We start from the raw sequence: 27900 nt of genomic DNA, 5'->3' as shown, positions 1-27900 counted from the left end.
GCTGATGCACGTTGCCTTCAGGGACAGTTTTTCATCATCAGTCTCTGTATTTCCCTCTACAACAACTCTGTGTGGTAACGTTGTGTTATTATCTCATAGCGTGGTGAATGTGCAGCTCACAACTTGTCCACCAGAGCGTTGTGGAGTTGTTGGATTGTGTATTCGATGAGTTTCATCAATGAGGGAAACCAAGAAATCCCATAATGAGCCTCCGTAGTGTAGCTCTGAGCAGCTCACGGCTCTGCTCCACCGTTCTAAAAACAGCTTGCACCGACAATTAAAGGTAACGAACCTACTGCTATGACTATAGGGATTATGGTGATGGGCCAATTTGACAAAATGTTGAACTATCCCTTTGAATCATAAATCTGCAGCGAGAAGCCCCTCCCCCTCCCTCCTCCTCCTCCAATAGGAACAGGCGGCGGCGGCGGTGGCGGCAACGACCGAGTCCAAACAGGAAGTGAACATCAGAGGTGTCGCCATGGAGACGGCACAGCCCCTCCACCCCCTCTGTGTCGCTAGGAGACCGTTCTCAAGTCTGATTGTGGACCAACCGATAAAGTGCTTTCAGAGACAAACTCCTCTTCCTCCTTCCTCCTTCTCCCTTCCTCCTCTTTCCTCCTCTTCCTCCTCTTTCCTCCTCCTCTTCCTCTTCCTCTTTCCTCCTCTTCCTCCTCCTTCTCCTCCTCTTTCTCCTCTTCCTTGTCCTTTCTCCTCCTCCTCTGTATCAGTTCATCTTCATCAGTTCATCAGGGAGAAGTCACATGTGGGAAAGAAATGAGAGGAAGATAAAAAAGGGTCTGTTCAGGCACGAGCAGAGGGCTTCTCCTCTTCTTCCTCCTCTTTTCTCCTCCTCTTCCTCCTCCTCCTCTACTTCTTGAAGGGCGTCAGTCTGCCGATGTTGTGCCAGAAGGTGGAGGCTTTCCGTTTGGGCTCGGCCAGCATGAAGACCTGCTGCTGGGGCAGCGCCGTGGGCAACGACGGGTGTTTCTGCCTCAGCAGGAAGTCGTAGTACGGCCTCGTCACCGCTGTAATCAGATTACATCATCCATCAGATCAAATTACTATCAGACTGTAACGTGCAGAAAATCAACATCTTTCCAAGAATATTTGTCTTCTTTCTTGTCAAAATGTCTCATTTCTAGTCCAAACTAATCTCATTCCATTTAAAATAAGACTCATCACCTAATAATCAACTTGTTTTTAGATCATTTTCACTTGTTCCATTATCAAATTTTTCTACTTATTTCAAGTGAAAATCTGCTTGAAAGAAGTAAAAAGTGTCTAAAAACAAGCTGCTTTTAATGTGATGAGTCTTATTTTAAGTAGAATGAGATTTGTTTTGACTAGAAATAAGACAAATATTCTTGGTAAGATTTTGAGTTTTTGCAGTGGAGGAAGAGTAGGACACTGCAAAAACTCTACATCTTTCCAAGAATATTTGTCTTATTTCTTGTCAAAATGTCTAATTTCTAGTCAAAACTAAACTCTTTCCACTTAAAATAAGACTCATCACCTAAAAATGAACTTGTTTTTAGATCATTTTCACTTGTTTCAAACTAATTTTCACTTGAAATAAATAGAAAAATCTGCCAGTGAAAACAAGTTTTTTGTGTTTGTAATAAGAAAGAAAAACTTGCTCCACTGTCAGATTTTTCTACTTATTTCAAGTGAAAATCTGCTTGAAAGAAGTAAAAAGTGTCTAAAAACAAGCTGCTTTTAATGTGATGAGTCTGATTTTAAGTAGAATGAGATTAGTTTTGACTAGAAATGAGACAAATATTCTTGGTAAGATTTTGAGTTTTTGCAGTGGAGGAAGAGTAGGACACTGCAAAAACTCAAAATCTTTCCAAGAATATTTGTCTATTTCTAGTCAAAACTAATCTCTTTTCACTTTAAATATGACTCGTCACCTAAAAATCTACTTGTTTTTAGATCATTTTCACTTGTTTCAAACTAATTTTCACTTAGTAGAAAATAAGTAGAAAAATCTGCCAGTGAAAGCAAGTTTTTTGTGTTTGTAATAAGAAAGAAAAACTTGCTCCACTATCAGATTTTTCTACTTATTTCAAGTGAAAATCTGCTTGAAAGAAGTAAAAAGTGTCTAAAAACAAGCTGCTTTTAATGTGATTTTACGTATAATGAGATTTTTTTGTTCCAATAAATGATTTTAATCAATGACGAGAGTGTTTCTGAATGAAATAAGACAAATATTCTTGGACAGATGTAGAGTTTTTACAGTGCAGGCGTTACCTTTAGGTTTCCCAGCTGGGTGACTCTTGCAGGCGTTCACCATGGCCTGTTTCTTCTGCACCTCGGTCAGAGAGAAGCCTGCACACACACACACACACACACACACACACACACACGTTTCAGACTGGAACCAGTAGATATGAACTAAGAGGGACTTATGTGTTATATTTGTCTATTGTATTTGTTTTTACAAGACCAAAATAAACACTGAACTAAACTGAGCTGTGACATTTTGATTTGATTTGATTTTTATTTGTCTCAAACAAGCACATCAAAACAAAAAGAAACCAAAACAATAATGATACTGTGCAGTTTGAGAAGCGGCTGAAGGAAGCAAAGCTGATCAAGTTCAGCCCCCCCGCCACATTGTGATTCATGTCATACATCTGTAGTTCCATACAATTCAGAAGATTAAAAACATATTGCTTTAATATGAAATAAGACCATGATTATAAATAAAAAGAGTAAAATTAGCTGTCCAGTTCTTTATAACTGTCCAAGAGTGTGTGTTTGTACTTACTTTTAAATTGTTTTAAGTTATTGCACATTTTTATATCCTCATCTAGTCTATTCCACATTTTTACACCACAAAAAGAGATGCTAAAACATGCAGGGCCGGCCCCTGGTATAAACCCTCTATGTGGTTGTTCAGGGCCACAGCCGTTAGGTGGGGGGCCACATGATCAGAAAGGTACCGGGGTTCATCAAGTCATTTAAACATCCTGAGGTCTGCACGTGCAGCTATGAGCTTTATATGTAATGTGAAGTCAATATTCAGCTTCTTTTATCTCACATTTGAGACATTTGGTGAAAATAGAACGGCAGAATGACAACATTTGTGCTCAAAAAACAATCTGACAAAATGTCATTTTAGACTTGTTTTCTACACGTATCTATTACTGTATTCATATCCTATTTCAAGCACCAAAACAGTTCATTCTCATGACTGAAGGAGTGTTTTCACAAGGGATTGGACATTTTTTTCAAAAATCAGACCTCAGATTTCCAGCATTTGTCCTAAATTATTTCTTTCTACAGTGTTCTAGGACAAACTGGCCTCAGTGTGCTTACAGCGGAGGTTCTAATATTTAGACATAAAACACTTGAGTATTGTTACATCTGCAAGTATCTTAAAAAGATACATTTAAGAAAATATGTAAAAGTCAAGAAAATGGCCTCAAACCTCAGAGGGATAAACACGTCTGTATTCAGTTTTAACCAGTGATTTGGTGTTTGTCTTAGAGTGCAGGGCCACAAACTAAAACCTTGTTTAGGGGGCCACCAACATCCTAGGGCCGGCCCTGAAAACATGTAGCTGCAGGTGTGACAGCAGCCAGCAGGGGGCGGTGTAGCTGCTGTTGTAGCTGTGTGGGCGGAGCCTCAGTCTCAGCCTCACCTGTGTCTCTGTCGTGCTGCACCTGTCTCCTCTCGTCGGCGAAGGCCCTCAGCCAGCGCTGCTTCTGCTCCGGCTTCTTGGCGCAGAGCAGGTGCAGCTGGTCTCCGGCCGGCGAGCTCAGCTTCAGCTTCACGCCGTTCTTCACGCTCAGGTTGAAGTCCTTCTCCTTCCCGTCCTCCACGTCCACCACCTCCATCTGGTCCATGTCCACACGGCCTTTATAGTACAGCATGTCCCTCCTCAGCAGGTCCTGAGGGACACGGAGACATGGTTACTGGAACTGGAACTGGTTGTTACTGTTACTTTCGTGCTACTTTAAAGGAGAATTCCGTCCATTTTTGACCCCTAAATCGTTGTCCTGATGGTCACCCAGTGTTGGAGCAAAAAAGGCAACTAAAATTGCTGCAGGCAAACTGGAGTTACCATGGCTACCCGGCGCTAGGGATAGCCACAACGCTAAAGTATGAGGGCAATTCTTTCAACAACAACAAACACTCAGAAAACAATCAAATATCTATGGTAAAATAAACGGTGGAGCAGTGCAGCGGTAATGTCCATATTCCATCCGTTTATTTTAGTAAAGAAATCCTCACAACAAGGACAAAGTGTTAGTTTCTCTCTGTGATGGGATAGTAATGTCTTTCTGGGATGTTTCAGAGTTAAAAACACAAAGTTTCTACTGTTTCTACTCTCCACTATCTGAGTTCAGTGGTGTCTCTAAGGATTCCAGTCATGTACCACAGATATCTGATTGTTTTCTGACTGTTTGTTGTGGTTATAAAGAATTGCCCCCATGGGTTAGCGTTGTGGCTATCCCTAGCGCCGGGTAGCCATGGTAACTCTGGTTTACCTGCAGCAACTTTAGTGGCGTTTTTTGCTCCAACCAACACTGGGTGACCATCAGGACAACGATTTAGGGTCAAAAATGACTGGAATTCTCCTTTAACTGTTTGTTACTGTTACTTTTTGTTTCTCTTGCTGCCTGTCCTCAGTCTGTAGGTGGTAACTGACCTTCTTGCAGTAAACCATCTGGTGGTCGAACTGTTACTGTAACTATTACTGCATGTTACTGTAACTGACTGTAACTATTACTGATAGTAGTATTGTTCAATTACGTATGTAAATTGATTGAGTACCGTTTTCTTTACAAATCCCCTGACTTCCTGGTCTCAGCATGAGCCTGAAGAAGTCACAAACTAAAGATCCTCATAACCCAGTCTAGTGTGCGGTATGTTCCCACTATTTGTGTACTAGTGTACTCTTCTGAAGTATTTTGTATTTATTTCTTCATTTTCATTTTCATTTTATTTATTTATTTTTAGAATGGAATCTATTTAGAATAGTAGGCTAGAATCCGTTCAACACTGACATTTACTATAGGCTACCCTTTGCCATACATTATAACTCAAATATACCAATATTTTATGGTCAGGGAAACATTTTTACTCAAAACTAATGGTTGAAATGGACTCAGCACCCCTTAAAACCCCTAGTTAGACATCTCACAAGCTTAAATTAGAATTTTCACCCGAGCCCTCTGGGCACCTTAACTTTGATTGGCTCTCCAGAATTTTCCCAATGGATTTGGAAATAAATAAATTGAGAGCTGTTACTAGACACCTACAGGAACACATTGAAATCTTGCTAAATGTCCCTAACTATGACTGTAACTCTTGCTGCCTGTCCTCAGCCTGTGTAAACCACTGACCTTCTTGCAGTAAACCATCTGGTGGTCGAACAGGAAGAACATCCTCTGTTGACTCTTGGCCTGAGGCTGAGACAGTTTGGTCAACTCTCCGGAGAAGATGAGCTCCGAGCTCCGGCTGAGCACGTCCTCTCCCTGCACACACACACACACACACACACACACACACACACACACACACACACACACACACACACACACACACACACATGGTGTTACTTAGCGTCTCTCCCTCTGACAGCATAGATAAGATAAGAGATAAGATAAGATTACACTTTATTATCAGATCACTCTGAAATGTGTCTTGCGTCCCATGACGTCCAAAGTTTCACATAAATAATAACAAAATACAAAAAACATACATTTACAAAAAAGCATAAATGTTACCCTCAAAAGTCACATTTAAAGAAAAACACAAACTAGCTCCTAACTCCTCACAACATAAATCCAACATTACAAACATCCAACATCCAACATGGCCGCCTCGTGTCCTCACCTCCCAGTCCTCGATGGAGCTCTGCCATTGGGCGATCTTGTCGATGTTCTCGAGTCGTCTCTTCCTCTCGTTGATGAGCCGCGCCACGTTCTTCATGGCGTTCAGCGCCGCCTCCACGTCTTTGTAGTCTCTGCAGGACGGACACACACATTCATCCATCAGCCAATCAGAGGAGCAGACACGGAGCTGGATGGACTCAGGTTCACACGGCAAAAACTCTTAAAAATCTTTCCAGGAATCAGCCGGTGCATATTCTCATTTGTCCAGGTCGTAGTGTCTCAAAGGAGGTTAAATCGAAAGCAACTGGACTTAGTTATTTGTCTAGAAGACGTTTCACCTTCATCCAAGAGGCTTCATCAGTTCATGTAGCATCTGACCAGGCTGGGACTGGTCAGATGCTACATGAACATGAATTCTTTCCAAGAATATTTGTCTTATTTCTTGTCAAAATGTCTCATTTCTAGTCAAAACTAATCTCTTTCCACTTAAAATAAGACTCATCACCTAAAAATGAACTTGTTTTTAGATCATTTTCACTTGTTTCAAACTAATTTTCACTTGAAATAAGTAGAAAAATCTGCCAGTGAAAGCAAGTTTTTTCTGTTTGTAATAAGGAGGAAGAACTTGCTCCACTATCAGATTTTTCTACTTATTTCAAGTTAAAAAATGCTTGAAAGAAGTAAAAAGTGTCTAAAAACAAGCTGCTTTTTATTTATTTATTGTTCTTCCTTTTACAAAGCATTTTACAAAGTAACACAACATGAACATGGGGTGTTTTCTGTCACAATATTACAACAAAGTGTAATTAACCAATCAAGTACAACTTGATATAGAAAAGAAGCTTAAACAAAAGAAGGACGTTTCATGTTCCATTGCTTCCAGATGTCACTGAATTTGGATGCTGGAGCCTCATTGAAAAAGTGATTCTTTCCATTACATACACATGGTAAATAATATCATATCATTCATCTATAGATGGTGTACAAGACCAAAAAGAAGTTTGTCCCAGTTAAATGTAATGTCAGTTCCAAATATAGTTAAACAAGCTGCTTTTTATGTGATTTTAGAGGAGACAGTGAGATTGAGGTCCGAGGCGACTCACCGGTGCTGGGGGTTGGTGTACTTGAGCAGCTCGGCCAGCTGCAGCGGGTACTTGCAGATCTTCTGGACGGGCGTGAGCAGGAATCCGTCCAGAGAGATGTCGATCATCTTCTGCAGCAGCCGACACGCCTCGAAGAAGAAGACGTACTTGTTGACCTTCATCAGTCTGGACAGCTGCAGGCAGGCGTTGGGGTGGTTGTTGCAGTACTCCGAGTAGATCTGGAAGTCCGTTTGCTGCCGGGACACAGAGGACAGAGGGGGGGGGGGGGGGGGTTACACCTGAGTCAGACTACGTTTACACCATAGACTGTAAAAAGAATGGCCGTAGCGTCCGTGACGTCCCCCATTGGTGTTGGGGAGTCGTTTTTGTGACTCCAATATGGCGGCCTGAACAGCGCCATGTTGGATTGGCCGGCCGAGAACCCGCCCACTGGCCTCCAAGCAGCTGTCCACGGAGCTGCTCGGACCTGTCACTCAACGTTTCCGCGCCCTAATTGGCCAGAGTTTTAACCTAATAACAGTAAAACGGTAGAGTTAAACCCCTCAGAGTTTTAACCTAATAACAGTCAAACGGTAGAGTTAAACCCCTCAGAGTTTTAACCTAATAACGGTCAAACGGTAGAGTTAAACCCCTCAGAGTTTTAACCTAATAACGGTTAAACGGTAGAGTTAAACCCCTCAGAGTTTTAACCTGATAACGGTCAAACGGTAGAGTTAAACCCCTCAGAGTTTTAACCTAATAACAGTAAAACGGTAGAGTTAAACCCCTCAGAGTTTTAACCTAATAACGGTCAAACGGTAGAGTTAAACCCCTCAGAGTTTTAACCTAATAACGGTCAAACGGTAGAGTTAAACCCCTCAGAGTTTTAACCTAATAACGGTCAAACGGTAGAGTTAAACCCCTCAGAGTTTTAACCTAATAACGGTCAAACGGTAGAGATAAACCCCTCAGAGTTTTAACCTAATAACGGTCAAACGGTAGAGTTAAACCCCCTCAGAGTTTTAACCTAATAACAGTCAAACGGTAGAGTTAAACCCCTCAGAGTTTTAACCTAATAACGGTCAAACGGTAGAGATAAACCCCTCAGAGTTTTAACCTAATAACGGTCAAACGGTAGAGATAAACCCCTCAGAGTTTTAACCTAATAACGGTCAAACGGTAGAGTTAAACCCCTCAGAGTTTTAACCTAATAACGGTCAAACGGTAGAGTTAAACCCCTCAGAGTTTTAACCTAATAACGGTCAAACGGTAGAGTTAAACCCCCTCAGAGTTTTAACCTAATAACGGTCAAACGGTAGAGTTAAACCCCTCAGAGTTTTAACCTAATAACGGTCAAACGGTAGAGTTAAACCCCTCAGAGTTTTAACCTGATAACGGTCAAACGGTAGAGTTAAACCCCTCAGAGTTTTAACCTGATAACAGTAAAACGGTAGAGTTAAACCCCTCAGAGTTTTAACCTAATAACGGTCAAACGGTAGAGTTAAACCCCTCAGAGTTTTAACCTAATAACGGTCAAACGGTAGAGTTAAACCCCTCAGAGTTTTAACCTAATAACGGTCAAACGGTAGAGTTAAACCCCTCAGAGTTTTAACCTAATAACGGTCAAACGGTAGAGTTAAACCCCTCAGAGTTTTAACCTAATAACGGTCAAACGGTAGAGTTAAACCCCTCAGAGTTTTAACCTAATAACGGTCAAACAGTAGAGTTAAACCCCCTCAGAGTTTTAACCTAATAACGGTCAAACAGTAGAGTTAAACCCCCTCAGAGTTTTAACCTAATAACAGTCAAACGGTAGAGTTAAACCCCTCAGAGTTTTAACCTAATAACAGTCAAACGGTAGAGTTAAACCCCTCAGAGTTTTAACCTAATAACGGTCAAACGGTAGAGTTAAACCCCTCAGAGTTTTAACCTAATAACAGTCAAACGGTAGAGTTAAACCCCTCAGAGTGTGTGTGGGGGTTGATTGAGACCAGAAAACGTTCTGACACCAGGCTTTTAACATGTTTATTGAGGATGTAAAGTCGGTGATTTTAACATGGGGGTCTATGGAGAATGCTGCTTTCTGACACCAGCCCCCAGAGGAAGAAGAGGGGATTGCAGTTTTTTGAACGCGGAAGTGACTTCACTTCTCAGACCGACAACTGCCCCCTTGGTTTACACGTGCCCGACTATTTTCATAAACTGACATTTCACCCTCTCCGCACACCAGTCCGTTTTCAGAAAGGTTGTCGTTTCCACTAACCCGTGTATATGCCCTCAAGAGCCAAACCTGTAGGTGGCAGTGTAGCGAGAAGCTCAAGCCCACGTTAGCCAATCAGAATCCCGCACATGATCCCGCATAGCAACCTGATAGCAACAGCAACAACAACAACAACGTCACTCGCCCTCCTTGTGTGTAAAGTTTTAATATTTATTCATGTGAGAAAGTAACTGTTTAGACTCCAAATCTACGGCCAGTTGATCCAAACGACGGCTGTTTAGAAGTTTGCTCCGATGTTTTTCAGAGAAGTGAAGCTCTGCAGCGACCGGGACATCACAGAGACAGCAGCCGGTCTGCAGAGCTGCTCGGCCGGCCAACCTCCGTCGTCATCCCGGGGGAGAAAACCATCGCTAATTAACTTACCTGCAGGTTTTTAGAGGTTTACCACCGGCTGGTTAAATTATTTCTAGGAGATAAATGTTGGTCTCAGTGATGAAATCTAACAATTGTGGCAGTAGCAGTTTGTTTGAATGAAAAGTGAAGCTTCATGTGTGTATTGGACAGAAGAGCAGCGCTGCCTCGGGACTCACCCCAATCACCCCATTTAACGTTACATCAATAAATAAATGTTTTACAATGAACTCATCAGTCTGCATTACATTTTATCATTATTATTATTTATTTATTTATGTAATATGGTTACAGTTAGACGTCAGGGTCTCTGTTTTTCTCTGTTTACATGCAAATGTGCAAACTGAGTTTTCCGAAATCTCCACCCTGGCCGGAGTTTTTAAAAAGCATCGTTTTCAGGGGCGATTTCTCCGTTTGCGTGTAAACGGAGGGTGCAAACGATGGTTAATGTCTCCGTTTTCAAAAATAAGCGGGTACTACATATAAACGGGGCCTCAGTCTATCAGGAACAGCTGCTGCTCTACACCTGAGCTCGACTCGGCGACTCACGTGCTCCAGGAAGCAGCAGCCGATCTCGCTCAGGTGCGGCTGCTCCTTGTTGAACTTCTTCTCCAGACCCTTCAGGAACTTCCTCTGGAAGCGGTAGATGTCCTCGATGTTCCCGAAGATGGTGCGGAGCTGCTCCTCCGTGAACATGTCCGTCCTCTTACGGCACTGTTTGATGTAGCCCTAAAGGGGGCGGGGTCAGAAAGGAGGCGGAGTCAGAGACAGAGATTTAATCAATCTAACTGTGAGTTCACACCAGGACAGATAATTCACCTGCTTTGGTGCCGACCAAATTTTCTTTTTTACTTGGTGCAGTTTGTATTCACATTGCTTTTGTTTACTTTGTAAACAAAAGCATGTGTTTCCCACAGTTGCTCAGTCATTGGATAAAAAATATTGGCTGGATTTTGCATAAAAATTAACAATGGAGATTCATGCATGCGTTTCTGGCTGGGTTTTTCTAGTTTATGTCACTTTTAACGACCTCCTGATTGAACACTGTCAAGGACAAAGACTCTTATACTTTAAAAAGGAAAAGGACTTTAGCATCTTGCACTTTGACTTTGACACAGTGTCGACTCAGAGTAACTGTGTCGGAGTCCTCTTAAAACCTTCACGCTAGACTTCACAGTAGACTAATGCGTCTTTGTGCCTCCTCTCCAGCATCTGATAAATGTTTTTGAGTGATGACTTCTGCATTTTCTGACGACAACTGAAGCCTGTTGAATCAAAGAAAGGCGCTTGGATTTTGCATTTTTGTTTGGAAAAGGTTCGGATTGGATTCACACCACAAAGGAATCGTATTGTGAAGCTGGGACAGGCTTCACTGGTTTGGTCCGAACCAGAGTCCGGTGGTTTGTGTTCACACCGACCCAAAAGGAACAAAGTCTGTTTCTACTGAACTAAACAAACCTGGTGTGAATCTAATCCCAGATTCTGTGGACCAGAGGTTTTGTTTTGTGGCTCTAGAGCGCCACCTAGTGACACGGAGGAACATCCACTCAACCTTTGCATTAATCCTCCTGTTGTCCTTCTGGGTCAAATTGACCCAATCTCTTCCCTTCCTCCATCCTTCCTTCTTTCTTTCCTTCCTTCCTTCCTTCCTTCCTTCCTTCCTTCCTTCCTTCCTTCCTTCCTTCCTTCCTTCCCTTCGTCCTTCCTCTTGTGATCGAATTGACCTGATCTGTTTCTATCTGACCTGACCTATCCCTCCATCTTTCTTTCCTTCCCCTTTCCCTTCCTTCTTTCCTTTCTTCCTTCCTTCTTCTTCCTTTCTTGAACGAATCTGTTCCCTCCCTCCATCTTTCTTTCCACAATCCTTTTCCCCTCCTCCCTTCTTTCTTCCTTCTTCTTCCTTCCTTGAACAAATCTGTTCCCTCCCTCCCTCCCTCCCTCCCTCCCTTCCTTCCTTCCTTCCTTCCTTCCTTTTTGACCCAATTAACCCAATCTGTTCCCTCCTTCCTTCTATCTTTCCTTCCTTTTCCCAGTCATTCTTTCCTCCCATCTTTCCCTTCCTTCCTTCCTTCCTTCCTTCCTTCCTTCCCTTCGTCCTTACTTCTTCCTTCCTTTTTGGCCCAATTAACCCAATCTGTTCCCTCCTTCCTTCTATCTTTCCTTCCTTTTCCCAGTCCTTCTTTCCTCCTATCTTTCCCTTTGTCCTTCCTTCCCTTCGTCCTTTTTGACCTGATCTGTTCCCTCTCCCTCCATCTTTCTTTCCTTCCCTTTTCCCTTCCTTCTTTCCTCCCTTCTTTCCCTTCTTCCTTCCTTGAATGAATCTGTTCCCTCCCTCCATCTTTCTTTCCTTCCCTTTTCCCTTCCTTCTTTCCTCCCTTCTTTCCCTTCTTCCTTCCTTGAATGAATCTGTTCCCTCCCTCCATCTTTCTTTCCTTCCCTTTTCCCTTCCTTCTTTCCTCCCTTCTTTCCCTTCTTCCTTCCTTGAACGAATCTGTTCCCTCCCTCCATCTTTCTTTCCTTCCCCTTTCCCTTCCTTCTTTCCTCCCATCTTTTCCTTTGTCCTTCCTTCCTTCCTTCCTTCGTCCTTCCTTCCTTCTCTCCCTTTGTCCTTCCTTCCTTGACCCAGGAGGACAACAGGAGGGTTAAAGGGATAGTTCAACATTTTGGGAAATTGGCCCATTGCCATAATCGCTATAGTCATAGCAGTAGGTTCAGGGGGGTGTGTGTGTGTGTGTGTCATGTGAGCTGACCTCACAGATGTCCTTCAGGTGTTTGATGTAGTCTCTCTCTGTGCTCATGATCTCGTTGATGACGTTGGTCCTCATCTGCTCCTTGCAGGGCAGCCCGGGTCCCAGTCCGAGTCCCAGTCCGGCCTGGTCGACCTCGCCGGCCGCCGCCTCCTCCCGCCCCGACAGGAACTCCTCCATCGGCTCGTCCTGGTTCACACGCAGCTGAGGACCAGAGGGGGGGGGGGGTCATCCACCACATGACAGGAAGCTAATCACATCTAATCAATCGATGCACTGCAAAAACTCAAATGTCTTACCAAGAATATCTGTCTTATTTCTAGTCAAAATGTCATTTCTAGTCAAAACAAATCTCATTCTACCTAAAGGTAGGTTACTTATTTGTCTTATTTCTTGTCAAAACTAATCTCTTTCCACTTAAAATAAGACTCATCACCTAAAAATGAACTTGTTTTTAGATCATTTTCACTTGATCTCATTCTACCTAAAATAAGACTCATCACATTAAAAAGTAGCTTGTTTTAAGACTTTTTTTTACTTTTTTCAAACATATTTTCACTTGGTTTACTGCAAGAAGGTCAGTTACCACCTACAGTAACAGTAACAAACATTAACATTAAAGGTATAGTACGTAGGAATTCCCCCCATCTAGCAGTGCGGTTGCGTATCTGAACGTATTCTTGATGTTGCATTCAGGTGCACTGCAAAAACTCCAAACTCTTACCAAGAATATTTGTCTTATTTCTAGTCAAGACTAATCTCATTCTACTTAAAATAAGACTCATCACATAAAAAGCAGCTTGTTTTTAGACACTTTTTACTTCTTTCAAGCAGATTTTCACTTGAAATAAGTAGAAAAATCTGACAGTGGAGCAAGTTTTTCTTTCTTATTACAAACACAGAAAACTTACTTTCACTGGCAGATTTTTCTACTTATTTCAAGTGAAAATTAGTTTGAAACAAGTGAAAATGATCTAAAAACAAGTTCATTTTTAGGTGATGAGTCTTGTTTTAAGTGGAAAGAGATTAGTTTTGACTAGAAATGAGACATTTTGACAAGAAATAAGACAAATATTCTTGGAAAGATTTGAGTTTTTGCAGTGTAGCTTGTTTTTAGACACATTTTTACCTCTATCAAGCATATTTTCACTTGAAATAGAAAAATTGTTTTTCTTTCTTATTACAAGCACAAAAAACTTGCTTTCACTGGCAGATTTTTCTACTTATTTCAAGTGAAGATTTGTTTGAAACAAGTGAAAATGATCTAAAAACAAGTACATTTTTAGGTGATGAGTCTTATTTTAAGTGGGAAGAGTTTAGTTTTACATAGAAATGAGACATTTTGACAAGAAATAAGACAAATATTCTTGGAAAGATGTAGAGTTTTGCGGTGTGAGCTGGTCTCACCCGTACGAAGCTGGCGGGGAACCAGCCCTCGCTGTCCATGATGCGCCCCCACCACCACTCCTTGTTGGTGGCGTCCACTACCTCGATGACGTCACCGGCCTTGAAGCCCAGCTCCTGGTCGTCCATGGTGACGTGGTCCCACAGCGCCTCGGCGAACACCACGCTGCCATCGCTGATGAGCTGGAAGAACAGGACGACACCACGTTCAGATGTCCCGACCGCAGCGAACGCACCGCCACTCACTCACACACAGCCCAGGTCAAAGGTCAAAGGTCAAAGGTCAAAGGTCAAAGGCTGTGACATCACTGAGGACTCACACATAAATCTGTCTTCTTTGGAGTTAGACCCCGCTGTCACTACTGTTGGTCAGATCTGTTTCTCTACTAAGAAAAGTAATAACAACTGTAATATACGTGCCTTATTTCAAAAGGACTTAGGCCCAGTCCCATTTCCCCCCTTGGCCCTACTACTTACCCCTACCCCTCCGTTTTGTGCGTTCACGTGTAGGGGTGGGGGTGTCCCAGTTCCCGTTAGGACAGAGGGGTAAGGGGAAGTGGTAGGGCTACAGACCCCTCCAAACGGAGATTTTTCAGAGGCACACTCTAAACGGAGGGGTATGAAAAGTTTCCCAGAATGCATCTTGCGGCAGCCGGCAGCGGTGGCTGTAAAACGAAAAGCTGTTTTATTTCTTGCTGTAGCGCTGTTATTACGTCACTTTATTAAGTTTTAATATTTTTTCTTGCGAGAAAGTAATTGTTTAGGTCCCAAATGTGCGGTTAGTTTACCCAAATGACGGCGGGTTAGAAGTTTACTCCGACGATTTTTCGGAGAAGTGAAGCTCCAGGAGGAAGCGGCTCCTCACAGAGGCAGCAGCCGGTCTGCAGAGCTGCTCCGCCGGCCAAATTACGTCCTCGTCCCGGTCCCGCCGGGAGAGAAGGCGGTCGTTAATTAACTTATCCGCGGGTTTTTAGAGGTTTACCACCAGCATGTTAAATTCTTTTTAGCATTTAAATGTTGGTCTAATTGATGAAATCTGACAATTGTGGCAGTAGCATTAGTTTATTTGGATGAAAAGTGAAACTTCATGTATCAGACAGAAGAGCAGCGCTGCCTCTAGGCTCTGTGTACAGAAATCACCACATTTACATCAGTAAATAAATGTTTTACAATGAACCGATCAGTCTGCATTAAGTTTTATCTTATTTTATTAAGTTATATGGTACACGCTATTTGATTTCTGGTAAAAGCTCGCCGCATCAGCTTACGTAAAAGCCAGTGAGACTACGTGATGACGTATGTGACTGTTGAAGGGGTGTCCCAATTCGGAGGGGTTGACTTTCTACCCCTACCCCTTGTAGCTCCGTTTCAAGGGGCGAGGGGCGAGGGGTAGGGGTAAAAAAGAGAAATGGGATTGGGCCTTGATCTCTGTTCCAAATGTAATTTCTCACTGGAATAACTTTACTCCAGACTTGAACTGGAAAAAAATATGGTGCCTTCCCTCTAAATTTCTGATTATAAATAAGATTAAAGAAGTTTCTTTTAAAATGATCCATAGATTTTATCCCTGCAAACTATTTTTACGTAGATACAAAAAAGACATTGATGTGGACTGTTCATTCTGCAAACAATGTGAAGAAGATCTTTATCATCTGTTCTGGTCCTGTCCCTTTTCATCTGCTCTCTGGCCAGATGTTTGTACTTTTATTTCTCAGAACATCTTGTCTGGTGTGTCTCTGTGCTGTTTGGGTTCCACTCCTATCCTGCCAACAACAAAGATCATTATTACATCATCAACCTGCTTGTTCTACTTGCAAAATACCACATAGCCTACACAAATGCAAATTCGCTGATCACAATCCATTGTTTTTAATTTTTGAGAAGGAACTCAAACAATACTTAACAACTATCCAATATTCATCAAACAAAAAAGCTATTAAAACCACTGAGTTATGCATTTTATATAATATTTTATTGGATTAATAGCAATGTTTTGTATACTATTTTGAATACTGCGACCCCCTGGCTTTGTATTGTTCTTTGTTTTGTATGTTTTACTAAATGTAATACCTGAATTGTCAATAAAATTTGCCTTAAAAAAAACCCCACACAAATCTGTTTGATTCACCTCCTGATCACGACCCCCCCCCCCCCTCCTCTCTCTCAGCTCCACTCGTCCTCATGACGACGAGGGAAGCAGACGATGAGGCTGTTGCTAGGCAACACGCCCACATCACCTTCTCTCCTCGTCCTCTCTGCTGCAGAGACACACACACACACACACACACACACACCTGGTGATGTTGTGTCTTTATGTAAAGCACAGTGAGTTGCCTTGGTATGAATGTGTTATATAAATAAAGGTGCCTTGCCTAATGTTTAAGGTTTACACTCATGATGAGTAAAGACGAGGACGAAACACGCTGCTTCCTCGTCGTCCTCATCGTCCTCGTGTCTCTGAGGTTTGTTTACGTGGTGCGTTCAGGTGACACTGGGTTAAAGCTGTTATATGTGATAACATGAGGGACACTGAGACGTGTCACTGCAGTTTCCTACAGTCACAGAGGGACTCGAACGTCTCACCAAATCTCATCAAATTTAATTCTCACGTTGTTTCAGTTTCTTTAAATTTAATTTTCCTTTTAACGTTTTTTTTATTCTCATCCAGTCGTGTTTTAGATTCTGTATGTTTAGATTTTAATTCTCTTTCCATTCGTATCAATAAACATATTTAGATGAATCTGATCTGATTTGATCAGCTGTAGCTGTAGAGAGTTACATCATCTTAAAGGTTCATTACACTCTGTTATAGTAGTTGATATCACACACACACACAAAGACACATGACGTCTGACCTGATGTGTGTGATGTGCATCATCATCATCATCATCATCACATACAAACATGAGGATACGAGTTTAGTTTATAAAACTGATGAAAAACCCACAGCAGAATTTCTATAATCAAAATCTGTGATGAATATTTTTATATAAAATAAAATGTTTTGACCATTTGTGTTAATTTCATGTGTTTGATATAAGTTTATTAAAGCAACATACATTTAATAAATGGTTAATATTTATATAAGTTGGTGTCATTAATGTTAAAGTCTCAGACCTGAACATGAACAGACAGATGTGCACATGTGTCGATGACATCATCAACAATATATTCATGCATTAATTAACATACAGATCAATGAGCTGGACACAGATCAATGCATTGATAATTAAACAATCAATAAAGATCTAAAATACTGTGAATGGTTTTAATATGAAAACAGTCTGAAGGGTCACGTGACCGACAGGAGCCAATGAGCCGAGAGGACGTAACACACACACACACACACACACACACACACACAGAGCTGGCCCAATAAGCCAACTACTGTTTTATATCTATAGTGTCCTGGTAGTTACATTAGTTACAATAGTTACAGTTACTCTTTGTAACTGTTGTTGCTGCAGTTTACTTAAAAACAAAAAAACAACACAAAGAACAGATGACATCGTCTATTGGTTCATTCTGACATTCAGTTTGTCACTCAGCTGTTTCAGTGTAAATCAACTTTGAGCTGATTAAAAACCATTGATGAGTAAAAACACGTGGGAGGATGAGTTGTAACGACAGATTAGAAGAATGAAATAAGTTTGTAGTAGGTGACTAGTGTGTGTAAATGATCAATATCAGTAGCCGATAGACCGAATCTCCTTGTTGTTTACATTCTACTTCCTGGTAGAAAACCAGCTGTAATTTGAATGAGATCAGTAGCTAGTAGCTAACGAGAGTTTAGCTATATCTCATATTTTTCACGCCCTATCACCGTTTAGACAAATCTGAAATGATTGAAGAAACATTACTATTTCTGTGTGTGTGTTTTGTGTTGCTATGTGTTGTATTTATTCAGTTTGGGGGAATCACGGTGTCTAGAAAGCATCAGTGGCTCAGCTGACAGGGACAGCTAACGGTAGCTAAGCTAACGGTAGCTAAGCTAACAGCAGGACGTCAGATGTTAAAACCCTCCCGTTGTGGGACACGACATGAAACTACTCCAGTTAGCTCAGTCATGTTGGAACTCAGATATCCGCTGGAGAAAATATTTTTTCATGGAGCGTTTATTGAGTCACTGAGTTATTAAAGTTAAACAGGTAGCTAACCGTTAGCCCGGCTAATCTCTGATAACCATGACTAATTACAAAAATGTGCACACAGAAATAGTAATGTTTGTCCAATCATTGGTTTTATAAACTTTACAAACATCAGATTAGTCTAAACGGTGATAGTAACATGAAAACTTAGATAAATATAGTGAAACTCTCGTCCGTCACTATTGTTCTGATGCTGGTTTTCTAACTTTGTAAACATCAAGGAGATTCAATCTACTATCACCAACAGACCAGAGTGTCTTATGGAGGTTATCTGATGTTATTTATGGCTCTTCAACAAGTAGAAACAGTCCTATTTCCCCATTAGACAATGTTTTTACCATAAAGCAGCTGAAACCAGTAGAAAGCTTAGTGGTGGTGATGTGTAGTCGTCCGTTAAAGCCGTACGTTAGCTTTTTACTTCTGGACGTGGCATTAAGCTTCAGATATGGTAGAAAAAGAGTTCATATGTGAAGATTATCTCACTGAACTCAACTTGGAAGGAGCAGAAACCTGTACTAGTAGTACTGGTAGAAACTGGTGTTTTAGTCACAGAGCTGATTCTCTGACTTCATCCACAACACAGAGCAGAAACCACATTCACTTTGTGAAGCTCTAACGTTTAAACTGAAGCTGCTTTTCATACTGGTCATGTGACTGGACTCAGGAGCCAATCACAGCCACTCAACAAACGTGTTGTTTGTGTTGAAGCTGTTGTGTGATGATGAGTTCACAGTTTCATTCATGATGTCATCGTAATGCAGAAGTTACAGCTGTTCTGGTCTGTTACATGATGAAGAAACATGTGGATATTATCATACACTGCAAAAACTCTACATCTTTCCAAGAATATTTGTCTTATTTCTTGTCAAAATGTCTCATTTCTAGTCGAAACTAAACTCTTTCCGTCTGGTTTAAAGATGTGCAGTCTGTGGCTCTAAGTTCTGCAATAACCTCTTACAGTTACACGCTTAGAAATTCCTATGAATTTATCATAGAACAACACAAACATGGAAACACTCATCAACTCAAAGTCTCTAGTTTTCTCACTAGGCACTTTTTTTTTTTAGAAAATAAATCCTTAGTGAGGTCTGAAAACAGCAAACACACAGAGCTCTGGTAGCGGATGTGATAGATCATTTCCCAGGACATTTTACTTGTTTTTCTCATTTTCCATGTGTTTTCCATGACTGGTCAACCATTTTCCAGGTTTTCCGGGACAAGTGGGAACCCTGATTCTTGGTAAGATATTTGAGTTTTTGCAGTGTAGAGATGAGGTAACACTTTACAATAAGGCTCCCTTCATTAACATTAGTTAGTACATTATTAAGCATTAATGTATAAACTAATGTGTTAATTAATGCTGAGTAATGCATACATAATGATAACTAATTACATTATTCAACTTTTATTATTAGTTAATCATTTATTAACTAACTTTGAGTAGTAAACATTAATTAACTGTTTACTAATAGGCTACATTAATTAATGTGTTTCCTAATCCTAAGTAATACATAATAATGATTGTTAATATATCTGTAAACAGTTAATTAATCCTTAAAGCAGAAGTAAGCGATCCGGTGGTTTTGGCTAATGCTGCGTTCCAGGCAGGCTTTTGAAATCGTAAATTACAGCTTCAAGTCACGACTTACGACTTTGTAGCATCCCAGGCAACCCACTCGTGTTTCTCCGACCTGTTTTACCTGTGAAAGTCACTATAACGGCCACTCGTAACTTCTGACCCGTGAACTCGTACCAGATCGAACTGGTACCACTTCACGGCGGTTCTGCTTTAATAATGTACTAACTAATGTTAATTAAGGGACCCTTATTGTAAAGTGTTACCAGAGAGGTTATTATTACAGTATTATTATTATTATGATGATGATGGTCTATTGAGGCCCCAGAATAAAGCTTTACTTAGGGCCGGCCCTGCACACACACACACACACACACACACATACATATACAGAGTTGTTGAGGATGATAGTGACACAGTTACACACAGACACACACACCTGGCCCCTCCTCCTCCTCCTCTTCCTCCTTGTACCTGTGATCTGCTGCTGCCATGTTGGATTCCCATCCACCTTCCTCCTCCTCTTCCTCTCGTTCTGCTCTCAGCTGCTCAGCCTCGTACAAGCATCCGTCTGTGAGTCTCTTTGTGTCTTTGTGTCTCTGTGTATGTCTGTGTGTGTGTCTTTGTGAGTCTTTGTATCTCTGTCTCTTTGTCTCTTTGTGTCTCTGTGTCTCTGTGTGTGTGTCTACTGGAAGGCCAGCAGGAACATGAGCACCACGTTGATGACGATGAGCAGCATCATGATGATGAAGACGACCACCTTCTGGGTGTCGGGGGGCATGTTGCAGCGCAGCACCGTGTTGACCAGCCCGACCCTCTGCTGCTGCTGCTGCTGGCGGCTGCTCCACCGGCCCCCCCCGACCCCCCCACTGCCCCCCCCCCCTGGCCATCATCAGCAGCAGCCCCCGGGCCTCGTCTTCCTCTCCCTCCCCCTCCTCCTCTTCCTCACCACCTCCGCCTCCCCTCCCCCTCTGCTGCCGCCGCTCCCTCAGCGCCGAGCCGCCGCCGCACCACACCGCTTCTCCCTCTCCTCTTCCTCCCCCCCGCCTCCCCCTCCTCCCCCCTCCCCCCTCCCTCTCCTCCTCCTCCTTCCTCTCCTCCTCCTCTTTCTCCCTCTCTTCCTCCTTTACCGCCGCTCCTCTCCTCTGTTCTCTTCCGCTCGCTGCCGCCGCCGCCGCCGCCGCTGCTGCTTCTCCTGCCACGGTGCCGTCGCCGGCCGCCGGCGGCGATGGCGTCAGGGGGGGCCGGAGAGTCAGCGTGAAGGAGTGCAGCTCCTCCTCCTCTCCTCCTCTTCTCCTCCTCTTCTCCTCTCCTCCTCCTCCTCTTCTCCTCTTCTCCTCTGCTCCTTCTCTCCTTCTGTAAACAGCTGCTCCTCCTCTCCTACTCCTCCTCGGCTCCTTTTCCCCTCCTTGTTTCTCTTCTCTCTGTCGGTCAGGACGTCAGGATGAACGACGATGCATCTCTACTCCTCCTCCTCTTCTCCTCCTCCTCCTCCTCTCCTCCTCTTCTCCTCCTCTTCTCCTCCTCTTCTCCTCTGCTCCTTCTCTCCTTCTGTAAACAGCTGCTCCTCCTCTCCTACTCCTCCTTGGCTCCTTTCTCCCTCCTTGTTTCTCTTCTCTCTGTCGGTCAGGATGAACGATGCTGCATCTCTACTCCTCCTCCTCCTCTTCTCCTCTTCTCCTCCTCTTCTCCTCCTCTTCTCCTCTTCTCCTCCTCTCCTCCTCTTCTCCTCCTCTCCTCCTCCTCCTCCTCCTCGGCTCCTTTCTCCTCCCAGCTCCTTTTCCCCTCCCTGTTTCGTCTCTTCTCTCTGTCGGTCAGGATGTCAGGATGTACGACGCTGCATCTCTCCTCTTCATCGTCATCTCTCCTCCTCCTCCTCCTCCTCTTCTCCTCCTCTTCTCCTCCTCCTCTCCTCCTCTTCTCCTTCTGTAAACAGCTGCTCCTCCTCCTCCTCTCCTCCTCCTCTCCTCCTCCTCCTCGTGGCTCAGTAAAGATGGAGCTGATGGTGTCGAGCCTGAAGCTGCGCTGCCTCCATCACCATCACCCACTTCTCTTTTTTTTTCCTCTCTCCTCCTTCCCTTCCCTTCCTCTCCTTCCTCTCTCCCCGTGGCCCCTCCCCCTCACTCACACAGCAGCCAATCAGGGGCCGGGGTATGTGTCAGCGTATCCTGGATACCGGAGTAGCTGAGGCAGCGCCATAGCAACCAACCTCTGGGAGGGGGGAGGAGAGGAGAGGAGAGGGAGCGGTACGATGGAGAGGCCATGCAGAATAATGGATGGATCTCTAGGGAAACGGTGTGTGTGTGTGTGTGTGTGTGTGTGTGTGTGTGTGTGTGTGTGTGTGTGCTGCACTCACATACGTTCATTCTTCAACTCATTGATTTGATTCTAAATCAAATTAATGAATTAGTTATATTATAAAATGATGTAATGATCTGATTATTTTAATCTTTCAAGTTCAACTTCACGTTATTTGTCACATATAATTATAGTAAATATAGTAAATACAGTGAAATTCTTACTTTACCTTCTGGTCATTTGCATAGAATAAATAAAGATACAAGAATATAAAAAGAAAAATATTTTTAAAACAATAGAAGAGGTGGTAGTAGGTTTTAAAATATAATAATATAATAGTGCAATGGCAACCAACAAAAAGAAGAATGTGACAGTGCATATCGGTATATTTAAGGATATTTGTATATTTGATTATTAAAATCAAATGTGTTTTAATGTGTCATAATATGTGTTAATGTTGTGTGTTGTGTTGTTCCTCTGCTCTTCTTCATTGATTAGTGATCAGTAAGGTGTTGTGTTGTGTTTGTGTAACTGTGTGTTGTTCCAGTCTGAGCCACACGGAGGCAGCAGAGAGTCGACTACTCTCTCTCACACATTTGAAATATGTATTTATGCCCACATATAAAGAAGTACAAGGGTTCTTGCACAAGGGACATAAACTCTGCCAGTGCAGTTGACAATGGGAGACGGTCAGTCACAAAGCACCTGGGCAGCTGAACACAGTTACATAGAAACTGACCTCAGATCAGATAGAAAACAGACATTCAAGGATACAAAACACATCGTCTCCTCCAGATTGAACAGCTACCAATAATAACTGAGACTGAGCAGCACCTGGCCAACTGTTTAGCTCTTCTTTTAGGGAGGCCGGCCGTCTGAAGGCCCCTCACAACCAACTTATGCACATGCCCCAGACTACCAAATATAAAGACTAGAAGTTTACATCTGTAGCCCAGCTGAGAGATGGTCTGCTTCAGCTGCTTTGGTCAGAAAGGCCTCTAGGCTGTAGTTAAAGGTACAGCCCACCTCCTGAATGAATGAATGAATGAACCTCTCTGTGATTTTCATTAACAACAACAACATCAGGAGTATTAGCTGTTACATTAGAGAACATTGAGACATCGTCACACAGGCTGAACATACTCGGCTTCACAGTAGAATGTTTATACAGCATTCTACTGTGAAGCCGAGTATGTTCAGCTGAGTTGAAGCTCAGTGACAGGTCGTTACCTGGTTTATTACAACTGTCTGAGCCCCGAGTCGTGTCTGACAGGCTGCACACACACACACACACACACACTCTCCCCTCCACTGAGCTGGTGCATCAGCACCATCCACAGCAGGTTTCCATGACAACCAAATAATGCAGCAGCCTCAGAGCTTGTTTTCACCAGAAGGTAGAGAGAGACATTTTCCTCTGCTGCGTCACACACACACACACACACACACACACACACACACACACACACACACACACACACACACACACACACACACACACACACACACACACAGACACACACACACACACACACACACAAAGAGAGAGAGACACACACACACACAAAGAGAGAGAGACACACACACACGCAGGTTTACACAGTCTCTCCCTCTTTGTTTACATTAGAGTTATGAAACATCAGAAATATCAAAAATATGAGCTGAGCTTCTGGTTGCTAAGGTTACATGTTACAGGAAACATGGTTACTACGGTGACAAACATTATGATGATGTCACAGTGAAGTTTGAAGTTTGACACTTTAACATCGAGTTAAACAAAGACGGTTTAGACCATGACTCTTTAGGAGACCAACAGACCGTGACTCCGCCCCCTTTAGGAGACCAACAGACCGTGACTCCGCCCCCTTTAGGAGACCAACAGACCGTGACTCCGCCCCCTTTAGGAGACCAACAGACCGTGACTCCGCCCCCTTTAGGAGACCAACGGACCGTGACTCCGCCCCCTTTAGGAGACCAGCAGACCGTGACTCCGCCCCCTTTAGGGGACCAACAGACCGTGACTCCGCCCCCTTTAGGGGACCAACAGACCGTGACTCCGCCCCCTTTAGGAGACCAGCGGACAGTGACTCCGCCCCCTTTAGGGGACCAACAGACCGTGACTCCGCCCCCTTTAGGAGACCAACAGACCGTGACTCCGCCCCCTTTAGGAGACCAACAGACAGTGACTCCGCCCCCTTTAGGAGACCAGCAGACTATGACTCCGCTCCCTTTAGGAGACCAGCGGACCGTGGCTCCGCCCCCTTTAGGAGACCAGCAGACCGTGACTCCGCCCCCTTTAGGAGACCAATAGACCGTGACTCCGCCCCCTTTAGGAGACCAACAGACCGTGACTCCGCCCCCTTTAGGAGACCAGCAGACCGTGACTCCGCCCCCTTTAGGAGACCAACAGACCGTGACTCCGCCCCCTTTAGGAGACCAACAGACCGTGACTCCGCCCCCTTTAGGAGACCAATAGACCGTGACTCCGCCCCCTTTAGGAGACCAACAGACCGTGACTCCGCCCCCTTTAGGGGACCAACAGACCGTGACTCCGCCCCCTTTAGGGGACCAACAGACCGTGACTCCGCCCCCTTTAGGAGACCAGCGGACAGTGACTCCGCCCCCTTTAGGGGACCAACAGACCGTGACTCCGCCCCCTTTAGGAGACCATCAGACCATAGCTCCGCCCCCTTTAGGAGACCAACAGACAGTGACTCCGCCCCCTTTAGGAGACCAGCAGACTATGACTCCGCTCCCTTTAGGAGACCAGCGGACCGTGGCTCCGCCCCCTTTAGGAGACCAACAGACCGTGACTCCGCTCCCTTTAGGAGACCAGCAGACCGTGACTCCGCCCCCTTTAGGAGACCAACAGACCGTGACTCCGCCCCCTTTAGGAGACCAGCAGACCGTGACTCCGCCCCCTTTAGGAGACCAGCAGACTGTGACTCCGCCCCCTTTAGGAGACCGGCAGACCGTGACTCCGCCCCCTTTAGGAGACCGGCAGACTGTGACTCCGCCCCCTTTAGGAGACCAGCAGCAGCAGGTCTTGAGTCTATTGACTCCAATGGGAGAAGTGAACATGAGCTCAGACTGTGGTCGATTCTTCTCCATTCTCCAGAGTCACTGAAGTAAATACTGGACTAATTTTATCACAAGACACATCTCTACTGAACATTTAGACATGAAAACAACTCTCTCTCTCCAGATCTGACACTAATCTCTACAAAGGCCCACAAATATTTGCTCTCATGGGTAAATACAGTATAAACATCTCACTTTCCTTTACAACTTTTATAAATCCACACACACATTCACAACAGGAGGTGGAGGGACGTGACCACGCCCACTTTAGGAGACAGGAAGTGAAGCTGTAACGTTTCATATCATTGCAGCTTGTAGTGAGACATCTTGTTAAAATATAGATGATCTTTGGTAAAACTGTCCTAATGAGTTTGTGATGTCACAGTGATCTTGACCTTTGACCTTCGACCATGAAACCCCCCCCCCGGTGTGACGTCACCTACCTCGTTGATGGCGAGCTGCTCCCCCCCTCCTCCCCCCGGGTGACCGAAGCGATGGCCGGAGCCACGGAAGTCCTCGTAGAGCAGATCCTCCTCGCTGCCGAGCTCGTCTCCAAACCCCGCCTTCTCTGAGGCGCCGTCGGGTATCACCACCGCTGTGAGAGGAGGGGGGGGGGGGCAAAGGTTAATATGACACACACAATCAACTGTAAACCAACTGCATCCTCATCCAGTGGTCTCCAACTTTCCAAATCCAACTTGAAATTTGACCACTTTTTTCTAGAAACTTTTTCAAAAAGATTTTTTTTGAGAGAGAGACATTTTTTACCACTTTCTTTTTTTTAAAGTTTTTATTTATTTATTTTTAGAAATTTGACCACTTTTTCGAGATTTTTTTTTATTTTTTAAACACTTTATAATTTAGGCTACTTTAAAAAAAAAGAATTTGACCACTTTTTCTAGGAATTCTGAAAAACGTTTTGGGAGAAATTTGACCACAGTTTTTTTTAATGGAAGTTTTTTACCACTTTTTTTTTCTTTTTTACTTTATTTATTCCTATATATTTATTTTGGAAATGTTTAGAAAACCCACTTTTTCTAGAATTTTTGAAAAACTAGAAATGTTTAAACGTTTCTGGAGAAATTGTACCAGTTTTTTTACCAGAAATTCTCTACAATATTTCCACAAATTCACACCATTGGCCATAATTTGAATGTTCATTGACTAAAAAAGTAATGTTTCAGTCTCAGAACAAATATTTGTGTAGTTCTGGTGTTTGTCCAGTGGGTCCGAGGTCTCATTTGTGTCAGTTTAGGTCCTCGATGTAAAACAGTTTGAGAACCACCGTCCTAATCAATAGATCGATCAGATCAGTGATTGGCAGCTGCAGCTGTAGGAACAAAGACCATGAACTCAGGAGGAAAAGTGTGTCAGTGCTGTTACTATGGCGACGGAGCAGCTGAGCTCTGCCCGTGGCTGTGTGTTACCGTGTCAACAACACATCACATCACACAGTGACATCATCTGACACTGACGAGTTCATGACCGAGACTGAAGCTGAACATCTGGACGCAGCTGTTCAGGCAGGAATCAATAACCAATAATCAACCAATCAATCAACCAATCAATCAACCAATCAATCAATCAACCAACCAATCAACCAATCAACCAACCAATCAATCAATCAACCAACCAATCAACCAATCAATCAATCAATCAACCAACCAATCAATCAATCAACCAACCAATCAATCAATCAACCAACCAATCAACCAACCAATCAACCAATCAATCAACCAACCAACCAACCAATCAATCAATCAACCAACCAATCAACCAATCAATCAATCAATCAATCAACCAATCAATCAACCAACCAATCAATCAACCAACCAACCAATCAACCAATCAATCAACCAACCAACCAATTAGAAATATAACATGTTCATTAACAGGATGAACTCATGATGTCATACCACGGCTTCATACATGAACATACATGATGATCATTTCATGTTTTCAGCTCAGGTGTAACCATGACGACCGTCTCCGAGCAGGAGCAGTTAACACAGAAACACAGTAACCATGGTGATCCATCAGCTGCCTCCGTCATGGCAGCAGCAACACAGCTGTTTGTGACCTGTGACATCAACATGGCCGCTCCCTCCCTCCCTCCCTCCCTCCCTCCCTCCCTTCCTCGCCGGCTCAGCTCTTCAATAAACTTTATTATTTTGTTTTTATTAATAAACTTTATTGTTCCGTCGACATCAGACAGGAGTAAAAATAAACCAGCTGTGAAGTGACGGAGCGTTTGTTCCTTTTACCTGCACCGCCGCCGCCGCTAAAAATACACACACACCTGATCACAGGAGGATGTTGTCTCCACGGCGACAAATCACCGTGGAGACAGAAGACAGAGAGAGACGGACACACACACACACACACACACACACACACACACACACACACAGCGGCTACGAGACAGAGATGCACTTAGAGGAGGAAGCAGCCGGAGGGGAAACGTCATGTAACAGCAGTGAAGTGACCGGGGTCGACCTCAGGGGGGCAGCACTGAGGGGGGGGGCAGCGTGGGGCAACACACTGAGGGGGGGGGGCAACACTATATGACCTCACAGACTGGGAGGGGCTGTCGGCCATCTTTAAAGAGGAACTCTGTAGGATTTCTACCTCAACTCTGCTAGATAGATAGATAGATAGATAGATAGATAGATAGATAGATAGATAGATAGATAGATAGATAGATAGATAGATAGATAGATAGATAGATAGATAGATAGATAGATAGATAGATAGATAGATAGATAGATAGACTTATGTTTCTTACAGTAAAAGCATCTCTACATGTACGACAGTCGTTCTTTTCTTTTCCTGAGTTGAAATATTCTTGCTGTGTTGTTTAGGAATAAATATGAACATGTTTTCTTTGCATTTTTATTATTATTATTATTCAAGGTCTGAAAAGACTTTGAGTAAGACGATATTTTGGTTGTTTAGACTAGTTTAGTCATTAGCCAATAAAGCTCTAAATGACACTTTTTTTTTTTCAATTTTGGGAGAAATGTTGTCGGTATTTGATAGAATAAAACAAAAAATTTGAATTTTACTCAAACACATTCCTATAA

The 27900-nt window shown here is 43.3% G+C and overlaps 2 protein-coding genes across 2 annotated transcripts in view; one reads left to right on the top strand and one right to left on the bottom strand.

The window, feature by feature from the left end:
• palmdb (palmdelphin b) overlaps positions 1-27900 on the top strand; it is a 168632-nt gene that overhangs the window by 79067 nt on the left and 61665 nt on the right. The window lies entirely within an intron of this gene.
• Positions 707-27900, bottom strand: part of LOC146965785 (uncharacterized) — a 97524-nt gene continuing 70330 nt past the window's right edge. Inside the window, exons 10-19 of the mRNA XM_085763975.1 lie at positions 25261-25412; positions 13718-13897; positions 12314-12514; positions 10113-10292; positions 6953-7185; positions 5851-5980; positions 5358-5489; positions 3650-3899; positions 2254-2331; positions 707-1028 (exon numbers count right to left, since the gene is read on the bottom strand). Coding sequence (XP_085620101.1) covers positions 871-1028; positions 2254-2331; positions 3650-3899; positions 5358-5489; positions 5851-5980; positions 6953-7185; positions 10113-10292; positions 12314-12514; positions 13718-13897; positions 25261-25412 — 1694 coding nt within the window. The 3' untranslated portion in view covers positions 707-870. The remainder of the gene's footprint in view (positions 1029-2253; positions 2332-3649; positions 3900-5357; positions 5490-5850; positions 5981-6952; positions 7186-10112; positions 10293-12313; positions 12515-13717; positions 13898-25260; positions 25413-27900) is intronic.

Source organism: Trachurus japonicus, chromosome 20 (assembly GCF_045865225.1).
Source record: "Trachurus japonicus isolate A0001 chromosome 20, Traja_1.0".
Taxonomy (NCBI): domain Eukaryota; kingdom Metazoa; phylum Chordata; class Actinopteri; order Carangiformes; family Carangidae; genus Trachurus; species Trachurus japonicus.
Note: the sequence above shows the minus strand (reverse complement) of the source record. Positions and strands in the feature narration are given on the sequence as shown.